The sequence below is a fragment of the Priapulus caudatus genome, unplaced genomic scaffold (assembly GCF_000485595.1).
Source record: "Priapulus caudatus unplaced genomic scaffold, Priapulus_caudatus-5.0.1 Scaffold605, whole genome shotgun sequence".
NCBI classification, from domain to species: domain Eukaryota; kingdom Metazoa; phylum Priapulida; class Priapulimorpha; order Priapulimorphida; family Priapulidae; genus Priapulus; species Priapulus caudatus.
The window spans coordinates 87652-98745 of record NW_014577666.1 but is presented as its reverse complement, the minus strand read 5'-3'; the positions used below and the strand labels follow the sequence as shown (position 1 = coordinate 98745).

The 11094-nt window shown below is 41.5% G+C and overlaps 3 protein-coding genes across 5 annotated transcripts in view; 1 reads left to right on the top strand and 2 right to left on the bottom strand.

Annotated features, from left to right (window-relative positions):
* LOC106812063 (beta-parvin-like) overlaps positions 1-2143 on the bottom strand; it is a 10694-nt gene extending 8551 nt beyond the window's left edge. The window contains exon 1 of the mRNA XM_014815831.1: positions 2014-2143. Within this exon, the coding sequence (XP_014671317.1) occupies positions 2014-2122 (109 nt within the window). The 5' untranslated portion in view covers positions 2123-2143. The remainder of the gene's footprint in view (positions 1-2013) is intronic.
* On the top strand, positions 1353-8661 carry LOC106812068 (protein-lysine methyltransferase METTL21D-like). Of its 2 annotated transcripts, none has more exons than XM_014815838.1 (2): positions 1353-1402; positions 7232-8661. In XM_014815838.1, the coding sequence occupies exon 2, from the start codon at positions 7268-7270 to the stop codon at positions 7931-7933; it is 666 nt and encodes a 221-aa protein (XP_014671324.1). In that variant the 5' UTR covers positions 1353-1402; positions 7232-7267; the 3' UTR covers positions 7934-8661. The 2 variants fall into 2 exon arrangements, with proteins under 2 accessions (XP_014671324.1, XP_014671323.1); XM_014815837.1 differs by lacking the exon at positions 1353-1402 and adding an exon at positions 2321-2442.
* The window catches only part of LOC106812071 (ribonuclease H2 subunit C-like), a 19224-nt gene continuing 16190 nt past the window's right edge, over positions 8061-11094 (bottom strand). Inside the window, exons 2-5 of one of the 2 annotated variants that reach the window (XR_001394280.1) lie at positions 10104-10163; positions 9273-9448; positions 8654-8788; positions 8061-8284 (exon numbers count right to left, since the gene is read on the bottom strand). Coding sequence is in view for 1 of the 2 variants with exons in the window: in XM_014815840.1 (XP_014671326.1) it covers positions 8711-8788; positions 9273-9448; positions 10104-10163 (314 nt within the window). In the remaining variant the exon portion in view is untranslated. Of the gene's footprint in view, positions 8789-9272; positions 9449-10103; positions 10164-11094 lie in introns of both variants that reach the window. The other variant, XM_014815840.1, reaches the window with a different exon arrangement.

The window sequence follows — 11094 nt, the reverse complement described above, 5'->3', positions numbered from 1 at the left end:
GCACAGTCACTGAAGCATTATCAACTGTAAGCGGCACGCGCCGCCATTGCGCGTACACTAATACATAGATATAAGAGCAGGTGCGAAAGCGTGCGCCAGGAATTCGCTCGACGCTCGCTGATTTCACGACGGATTTCAACACAAATACTCAACCTTACGACTCCATCTTTGCTCCTAATTGAGTACAGTGCTTACTTGTTGTAGAAATATCATGTCTCACTTGCGGCAGCAGAGCTGTGTCACGCAAAATCACGAATTAGATCATGAAATTCTCGCGATCTGCTTAGATTGCTTGGCGGCGATTGGAAACATTTAAGTACATGGCGGAAGCGGCGCACTGCATCTTGGGTAACCACAACGTTGCTTTCGGCAATGGAATGTGTTCCAATCGCGCAGCACGGCTAGAGATCGCCGGCGAGAATTTCATGATTTAATTCGTGATTTTGCCGTGACACAGCTCTGGCTGGCGAAGTGAGACATGATATTTCACAACAAGTAAGCACTGTAACTTCAATTAGGAGCAAAGATGGAGTCGTAAGGTTGAGTATTTCTGTTAATCGTGTGTAGAGCAAGCGAGCGTCGAGCGAATTCCTGGGCGCACGCTTTCGCACCGCTCTTATATCTATGTATTAGTGTACGCGCAATGGCGGCGTCGTGCGCTTACAGTTGATATGCTTCAAGTGCCTGTGGCCAGTGCGGGCGTGCGGTGTACTTGTGTCGTGTGTTGGCAGTGAGCATTTGACCGGCATTTACGGGTAATTATCGGCGCAATAATAGGCGACATAGGAGTAGAGAAAACATTAACGACTTTGTAGTAAATACATTTCGTGTTTTAATTTACCTTTTTTTTTATTGAGACGTTCCAAGTGCCTCTGGCTCTGTGTGGTAGTGGTGAAAATAAACAATAAAACAACGGGCTTGCCACACAGAAATGCCGTTTTAGAGATACATATATTGTACTCAGATCTAAGGGATCATACTTCCTTGATCTTTTCTTTTTTCCTAACGTTGGTAAACTGTGTCAAAAAAGCTCTCATCTTTCTTGTCCTCTTTTTTCAAAGTTGACTGATTACTGGGCGAGGCAGCCATTTTCACCAATATGGTATGTTAGAGGGCAGCACTATCTGTTTAATATAGTAAATATAATCACGTGGCACATTACGAAAGAGTGTAGATGTTCCAACATCTCTTCAATTAGTGTATAGAAACAAAGTGACAAGACAGGGAGACGTCTATTGAAAATGTAGTTGCTAAAAATAATACCTATATAGACTTGTTCCATGTCTCATTACTTCGCCATTGCTATTGCCATGCGTTAGGACACTTGTTGCCATCTATCTGTCAAACACATGTTTTCCGACAACATATTTTGTGTTGGAGTCTCGTAGTCGTAGTAAACCTGGTAAGTTCGCGTGGGCAGACTACATATATGTAAATCCCTGCGTCGTTAAATTAAGCACAGTCACTAGCTACGCGCGCGGTGTTGCATATTCTCGCTGCGGCGAGGTCAAAAAACCAGACAAGGAACACGTTATCACACTGTACTTCAATTAGGAGCAAAGATGGAGTCGTAAGGTTGAGTATTTCTGTTGTAATCGTGTGTAGACAAGCGAGCGTCGAGCGAATTCCTGGCGCACGCTTTCGCACCTGCTCTTATATCTATGTATTAGTGTACGCGCAATGGCGGCGTCGTGCGCTTACAGTTGATATGCTTCAAGTGCCTGTGGCCAGTGCGGGCGTGCGGTGTACTTGTGTCGTGTGTTGCAGATGAGCATTTGACCGGCATTTACGGGTAATTATCGGCAATAATAGGCGACATAGAGTAGAGAAACATTAAGACTTTGGTAGTAAATACATTTCGTGTTTATTTACCTTTTTTTTTTATTGAGACGTTCCAAGTGCCTCTGGCTCTGTGTGGTAGTGGGTGAAAATAAACAATAAAACAACGGGCTTGCCACACAGAAATGCCGTTTTAGAGATACATATATTGTACTCAGATCTAAGGGATCATACCTTCCTTGATCTTTTTCTTTTTTCCTAACGTTGTAAACTTGTCAAAAAAGCTCTCATCTTTCTTGTCCTCTTTTTTCAAAGTTGACTGATTACTGGGCGAGGCAGCCATTTTCACCAATATGGTATGTTAGAGGGCAGCACTATCTGTTTATATATAGTAAATATAATCACGTGGCACATTACGAAAGAGTGTAGATGTTCCCAACATCTCTTCAATTAGTGTATAGAAACAAAGTGACAAGACAGGGAGACCGTCTATTGAAAATGTAGTTGCTAAAAATAATACCTATATAGACTTGTTCCATGTCTCATTACTTCGCCATTGCTATTGCATGCGTTAGGACACTTGTTGCCCATCTATCTGTCAAACACATGTTTTCCGACAACATATTTATGTGTTGGTGGAGTCTCGTAGTCGTAGTAAACCTGGTAAGTTCGCGTGCAGACTACATATATGTAAATCCCTGCGTCGTTAAATTAAGCACAGTCACTAGCTACCGCGGCGAGTGTTGCATATTCCTCGCGGAGGTCAAAAAACCAGACAAGGAAACGTTACATGGTAATGGTTGCCATACTCGACAACACATGCGTCTAAACAGAGGAATTGCTCCGACCTGTGATTGGAGGATAAAAATAGACCCCGCCCACTTTTGTGTGGTGTGACACCAGTGACAGAATGCGGCGTGCATCTGTAAGTGAGCAGGAAGTTGGCTAACTTATGACTATCGGACAATCCACTGTTCATCGTCAAGAAAATGCTTCTTCAGCGCATTTTTCACAGTTTTCACAGCGTTCTCCGCTTGCCCATTTGTAGCAGGGTGGTATGGTGGAGACAGAATGTGCTCGATGCCATTGCTAGCACAGAATCTCTCGAATTCCTCAGATGTATAGGGCGGACCATTGTCCGTAACGAGCTTCTCAGATATTCCTTGAATACAGAATATGCTTCGGAATGCCTCTATAGTCTTTTCTGCGATAGTGGTCTTCATCTTCACCACTTTCTGGCCATTTCGAGTAACTATCCACTACAACTAGTCTTTACGCGGCCATGATCCCGAGGCGCTCGCCGAGGATTGACACTTTGTGTCTTCCAATCACAGTCTACGCCGCCCCTTTATACACTGACTTCCAGCTCTAATACCTATTGCGACACGGAATCGCCGATCTCACGAACTAGGGCATTCTGCTAGGCTAGAACGGTTTTCTACGATAGAGTTTGGCACAAAAACGAAAATAACACGTCGTTTAGCGCACTAAGCTACGTACTTTTGTTGCATTTTGGCATCTCCGTAATAAGAATAAGCCCCGCCTTCTTCGTTGATGGGCATGAATGGGGCGTCACCGACGTGACCGGTTCCTTTCCCCAGCCTGTTTTCTTTTTGTAAATAATGAAATGCCCGGCCGATGTATTTCGAATCGAACAGGAAAATGTTCTGCATTTTTACTTGCTGTCGGAAGTGAACGAGTGCGTCATTCATTAAACAATTCAATAAAACACAATTAATGTTCGGAGCCAAATCCGAGATAATGTTTACATGCCACAGCGCCATCTCTTGGATGTTTTATAAGTAAATATGGGAATTTTCAATAAAATAATGCGTTTTTATATGTATTTACCACAATTTACGTATAGAAACTATATGTTATTTTTACTGATTTCTCCGTATCTTTCCTTGGAGTTTTCATCGTCTTTTAATGCCTTTCGGTAGGTTTTCTGCGTGATTATTATTTTGCGCAGGCACTCATTTTGGAAACCCTCCCATTTTTACTTCTTCCTTAGTTAAGTTAGTCCATCTTTCACTGTTATTTAGGAAGGAAGGTCAAACTGTGCATTCGTATAATTTTACTCTTGCTTCTATAGTATGATTTCCATAATTTTGCTCTCTGCCCACGATAAATTTCCTCATCATGAACCTACATTTTAAGTCGGACTCTTAATCATTACGTTATAACCTCCTATATCATTAATTAAATCCCTAGGTATGAATATTTGGTGCATTTCTTTAATACTTGGTGCCTATTAAATTCTCTATTTTCTTCTGTTTGTTGAATGTGTTTAACCATTGTTTGTTTTGTTCATATTAAATTCGAATCTTTTGATTCAGCTAATCTGGAGAATGACTGACCAATTTTTGTTACGGTTTTATAATCTCCAATTCCTACAATATCGTCAATATATAATCATTGTCATCTTCTAAAACGACAGACCATCCGCTGACCGCTGTGGAGACGTGCGCCGGCCTCGAATTTGCGCGCACGTCTCCACTGGCGCAGCGCTTCATACTTGAACATTCCCGCGGTCGCGTGCGCATATCCCGCGGAACTGCGCGTCTCATCGCGCGCAGACGCTCAGGATCTACAGCACAAGCTGTTGCCACGCACTTGTATCATGTCTCTCTGGATAGTGTTTCTGATGGTACTCTCCAAAGTCAGCAAGTAATCTGGACCATGGTTTGTCAGTGTATCGCCATGGATACAGAGGAGACAGAGGCAGATCTGCCTTCAGGCGTCTGACAAAAACTACAGCTCGTTCACCATCAGTCCTCGATTTTCTCATCAAGCTTGGGAAACCAAAAGTAACTCCTAGCGAGGGCCTTGGTTCTGACAATGCCAAGGTGCTCATGATGCAGTTCTCGAACCAATGTTACACGGAATTTCGGTGGGATTATAACTCTCATACCCCACAATAGACAACCTTGGTCACAGGAAATCTCATTCCGAATTCTGAAGTATGGTTTGAACTCACAAAAGTGCAATTATATTTATATACCCCCTTATGAAAATGGACTGTTCCAAAATATGTGACTGCATCTCGCATACTTTCGCACACAAACTTTCGAACGCTGGCAGTTTCGCTTCGGATCCGAAACAGTGCACGCGCGCACATGGATATTTTGTTTTTGTTTGTTCGGTTACTTTATTTTATACTGGACTCAAGGGTTTTAAATCCACATGAAACCCACTCCAGGAATTTGGCTCGGTCCAGTTTTTGGCAGTTCTTATTGCACAATTTATTTGAAGCAGATTTTTACGACTGTATGCCCTTACTAACATCAACCCGTGACGGGAAGTTTTCCCACACTCTATCTCTTTTTGCTGAGTGCTAAGCAGAGAAGCAGTGTGTACCATTTTTCAAGTCTTTGGTATGACCCGGCCGGATTTGAACCCACGACCTTCCGCATGCGAGGCGAGCACTCTACCATTGAGCCATCGCTGCGGTTTATAAAGCATTATTTATATATATCAAGAGCTAATAATACCTAGAGTGTACAACGGAAAAACGGGAAATAGTGCTATTCACGACAACATTATTCTACTTTGCCTGCGAGTCTATAATAATTCATGTATTGCATTAAGCAGAATTCTTTGCTCTCTAAAACAAGACCAACCGCTTGTCAATACGATACTCCTAGGCGGAGATATCGGCTCCTAAACCTCCCCTCTCACATGCCAAATGCCGCCTCGAATCCACTCTGTCCCATCCTTCACGCGTCTAAGCAATTCGGCTATCGGTTTCCGTCACCGCTTGGAGCGCTGATAATTGATGTCACATGCCCAAATTTGGTACTCTTACTAGCTGCGTTGTAGAGACTTGATTAAAAAAACATTGCCGGCTCCATCATGACGCGGCATTAGCCGTGCTAGGAAAGATAATGGGAGATAAGGGCATAGGCGATGCCCCGAAAGTCACCTCCACCCTGCACCTGCACCCGAAAATCATTCATAAAATTATGGCGGAAAAACCGAACTCTCACGAAGCAACTCTTTAGCGCGCGTGAAGGATGGGGACAGAAGTGGATTCGAGGTGGCGTTTGCATTGTGGGAGGAGGGTTAGGAGCCGATATCTCCGCCTAGGAGTATCGTATTGACAAGCGGTTGGTCTTGTTTTAGAGAGCAAAGAATTCTGCTTAATGGCACATACACATCGAATGATTTATAGACTCGCAGGCAAAGTAGAATAATGTTGTCGTGAAATAGCACTATTTTCCCGTTTTTCCGTTGTACACTCTAGGTATTATTAGCTCTTGATATATATATATATGCATTATTTTCAGGGATGGGAATGACAATTTGTGTTTTCAGCTGAAAATAGCCGGGGTCCAGCAGGGGGGGGGGAGCGGTCAGGTCCAGGGCAAAGCCTGGTCAGGGGGTTGAGGAAGTTTTAGAATTTTCACAACCTACAAGGCATAAAATTGCATTATGAGACACATACAGAACAGAATTGTTACAGAGCATAATTATTACAGTACACTGCAGGGAGTATATCTTGCACTGTCATTATCATAATCATCATTGGCCGCTTGCGATCCGCCGATCGATAAATACGGTGCCGGGGGTACGGTGGTATCGCGAGCGAAATATGCTGCCGTGAGACCGGACACACCGCGCGGACCCGGCACCGTATTTATCGATCGCAAGCGGCCAGCGTAGAAAATCGCGCAGTGTGTCCTAGGCTTAACACCCTACGAGCTAGGGCGCGATCGCGCAACATTAATTTTTTTATCGTTTTCAAAGGTCACCGAAAAAGGCAGCTCGCGACACCACCTTTTATGGTTATGTATATATGTATTATAAACAGAACTTCGTTGGCGAGAAGGGAAACAGTTCGTACCTACGTTTCCTACCACATGAAACAGTCGCAGAGCCTGGGCCGGCTACTTCATAAAACGAGCCTCAAGGCCACGAGTGACGCGGCGGCTTTGATGTACACGATCGATCGATCGCGTACTATATCCGGCCTGCGTAGCACGCGCGGCATACATTTGATCACACTCGCTCCGCGAATTGCTCGCTCTCTTTTGAATGAGATTAGCACGTAAGAAACAATTATTTTTATCACATACACTTTGAAATTTTAGTGGCCACCAATTTTTTAACTTTTTGAAATTTTGGTGGCCCGACATCAAGTTTTGGTGGCCCCGGGCCACCGCTAGTGTCGAGCCTTGCCTAAATGCTATTTAACCGAACGATATTCATTTTAGGACAAATTTATCCATATTATAACTGAAACTATATGTCGTTTATAAGCTATTGCAATCCTTCTGCTTTTAAATTAATGAAAAACAAAAAACGTCCTCGGTCCCAAAAATCTTTTTTTACGCTCGCTACTCTTGCCATGGGTGCCCATATTAAGCAGCTAGATTAGTCCCTGGTTGCTCTAGACACTCTCTAGACTCTCTAGTCTCTTGTTTAATTATAATTTTTCCCTTTTGTGTAGGATTGATTGCATGTAGATAGATCACTGGCAGAATCAATGACACTAGAGCCGAGCAAAACGTTCATCCGAGAGATAGAAAGGAATGATGGCTCTACTCTGCACATACACCAGCTAGAGGAGGGTGACGTTGGCTCTGTAGTCTGGGATGCAGCTTTAGTGCTTGTCAAATACCTAGAGAAGCAGACCCGCAGTGACAGTCTAAACGGAGACAAAACCTCGTTACTCGCTGGCAAAAACATCTTGGAGCTGGGATCGGGGACGGGAGTCGTCGGGATAGAGGCTGCATGCCACCAAGACACCTGTGTCACTATCACCGATCTAGCAACCTTTGTCCCGCTCATGCAATGCAACATCAAACGGAACTGCCACCTCTTCCGAGGTCAGATCCGTGCTAGAGAACTACAATGGGGCTGTGATGTTTCGCAGTTTGATCCTGTTGACGTACTCTTGCTCGCCGACTGCGTATACTACCGAGCATCGATCGATCAGCTCCTGCAGACAGTGTGTGAATTAGCTGATGAGAACACGGTTGTTTACTGTGCCTATGAGGATCGAGAGATAGGTAACAAAACAGAACTCCAGGAGTATTTCCGTGCCGGTATGGAAAAGGTGTTCAATATGACCAAGCTACCAAGTTCTGAAATGGACCCTGTATTCAGAAGTGATGACATACACATCCTAAAATTTTGTAAGCAAAAATGAGTGGCCAGAAAAATTTGTGAATTTGTTTGTAAGATGTTTGTCCTTAGCACGTCTTGCCACAATGAAAATGAAACTACAATGATAAAACAGTGTTAATATAAGCAATAAAAACTACATACAGAATAAATCAATATAATGCTTGAATTATTTCTATAAATTTATTGAGAACCCTGCCTTATGAAAAATAAACAATTATTTGATGATTCACATTATTCATTGCGAAGAGCCTCTCGCTCAACGAGTAAAGATCCGATGTGCTCATGTGATTACTATCAGCCAATCAGAATGAACCACTCCCATTCACTTCCAGTCATGTACGTAGCATCTCACATCCACTGTGAAATTGTATCTCTGTGAGATAGACAAGGAAATGATTGCTGTCATAAGATATGAGATTGGGTACAAAACATATTCGTTAGCGACAATATTTCAGTTATTCAATATTCAAATTCACTAATTCACTTGAAGGACCAAGGGCCCATTGTCAGAAACAAAATTAGCCTTTTAACATTAGTCTTTTCTCATATACATTTCTTTAGCCTTTTTCTCATATACTGGACCTCTATATACACTGCATATATGAGAAAGTCATAACTTTTTAACATGTTTCTGTCAATGGTCTATGAGAAAAATTGAATGCCAGTTAATAGCATTAGTATCCATATGTCGTAGCATATATATTTTGTTAAAAGTGTTTATAAACAATAAAGGAACACTAACATTTAAGACTATTCTGGTTTTGGATATGTAGCATCCTAAGTGTTTGCATCAGTGATATTAAACACAGGAAGATTTCTTTGTTGTATTTGGCTGTGAACACCCATCCTTCAATGAACAATCCAATGGGGCATGTATCTGTTAAAGGTATAGAAATGTAAGTAAATATCGTTTCACACAATGTTCATTGCATATTTTTTCCTTATACAGTGTAAACCTAATATAACGCAGGCAACAGGGTCTAAAGTTTTGGACCTCATTACAGGTGCGTTTATATATCTTTTGAGGTAATAGGCAGGGTCTGCACAGGCACGGAAATTAGTGGAATTTGATTTGACTACTTAAAAACTCAATGAATTTTAAAGTATCTTGTTTTATACTGGAATAAAACTACTTCCTAATTAATTTGGATAAAACCTACTACGTTTATAACTAAGTGATTCCTCATTATGTGAGGTCTACAGCATACTATTATATTGTGAAATATGTTAAGTCTAACAAATCGCCTTTAATATTAATTTTCGAGCATCATAAACTAATCGCATCACAAAATGTTTCACGTTGTACTGCCATCATTTTAACATGAAATGGCATTTTAGCATTTATTAGCATAAATACTTGCCACGGATGCAAGTTCAACCCAATTAAGAGCCTTGATGACAGCATCGTCGTCCGTAGTTTCCTTGTCAAGATTCCAGTAGGTGAACTGACTAAATTCTCCAGTGATGTGAAAACGACGATGCACCTTGTCTTCACTGCCCTCAGCATAAACTGGTGTGGCTTCTCGGAGACATATGCCTACAATTAACAGCAAAAAGAAGAGTGAGTAGAGAGAACAAAAAGTCCCGGAACTTCCACATATTATACAGTTTACAAGTACTGTATGTTTGGACCATGTAATCGACTAAGCAGCGCAGCAATTTACCTGCAGCTAAAGGTAAAGTAAAGTAAAGTAGGGTGGTTTCACTTTCAGGGAATGCCATCCCAGTAACAGCATGCAAGACAGTTACTGATACGGAAGATGGTGGATAACATGTGGCTATAGCTGTCTCTAATTATTAGGAAAGAGAGAAAAGAAAGAACTGAAACAACTTACTTCTGAGGAGAAAGGAATTTTGTGAATACCTATAATACTATGAAACAGTTAATATTCTCGGCTCAGCTCTACAGACCAAAATTCAAAATTCTTTGCAATGCCATGGTGATTCATTTACTGAAAATATATCATTTTATGACTGTACACTCAATGAACATTTACCTTTTAAAAGGCTATGATATCAATCAAAACTCACCAGCAAAACCATCACATTAATATACTTAATTTTCACATTATATTGTTTTAGCTATCGCAGACTGTCTATGCTGTCATAAAAATTGCACGTACACACAAACACAAACACACGGTCTCTGAAGATATTTCAGTAGTAAATATACATCGGTAATGTAAGCATACCTGTGTAACCATTTGGTAGTCTGACATCTTGTCCTCTTAGAGGTCTGCCTCTAAAGGATGCTGACTCACATGAAACAAAAATAATTGTTAATTTTCGCACCAATAGTATAGCACCAGACCTAAATTACTCGATGATGATCAAAGACTGATGATTGGACTTCTACTCTAGAATCCATTCGGAGGATATTAAGCCAGGGGTGAAAGTTAATCATTGATGATAGGACTCCCCTTGGACTTCATGCCCCAGGAATAGAAAAATGAGAGCCAATAGAATTTTGTTCCATTAGGATTCTGCGGGAACCAATGGAATGACATAGTATTATCAGGAGTGTCATAATATAGACTACGTATGTCTATATTATGATACTCCTGGGATTGTTACATGATCTGCTATACATTGCCATAAAATATTATTTAAATCACTGATTTCGTGACTCAATTGTGTAATGATGAGCAATGGGCGCAGCTCTTGATTGACGTCCAGTGTGGTAGGGGTGGTGGGTCTGAGGCAAGGCTTTCACGGATAGGTCAGCAACGGCTTCTCTAGTATCCCGTCTTCATCGGATGAGAAAGCGTTTTATCTTCCGTACATGTATTTATGCGGTTGGGTTGCGTTGAGAATATGTGTATGACATTAATATCGGTACAAGCTATTGTTCGAATATATTTTGAAAACGTTGCCCTATACGGGCCGTAATGTACTCGTCGTGCGGATGGCTCTAACACATACTAAAAAGAGTGGGAGTTCTTGCGTATTTATGCGTGCGATACATAAATACTTACGCGTCACAAGTAGGTAAAAAATGCATCGCGAATTGCGGATGCAATACCGGGAAAATTATTCCCTGCTGGGATAATCCTCACAATCCTCCCTTAGTGAACATATGTAAATTATGACTGCTGACCCTAGTGTTCCCACTCAAAATTTTGAAAAAAGAATTTTGGTTTGCATATATTTTACTTGTATTTATTGAATTTACATGGTAAAATG

Coding starts and splice junctions, on each gene's coding strand:
- LOC106812068 (XM_014815838.1), top strand. CDS start 7,268: ATGACACTAGAGCCGAGCAAAACGTTCATCCGAGAGATAGAAAGGAAT.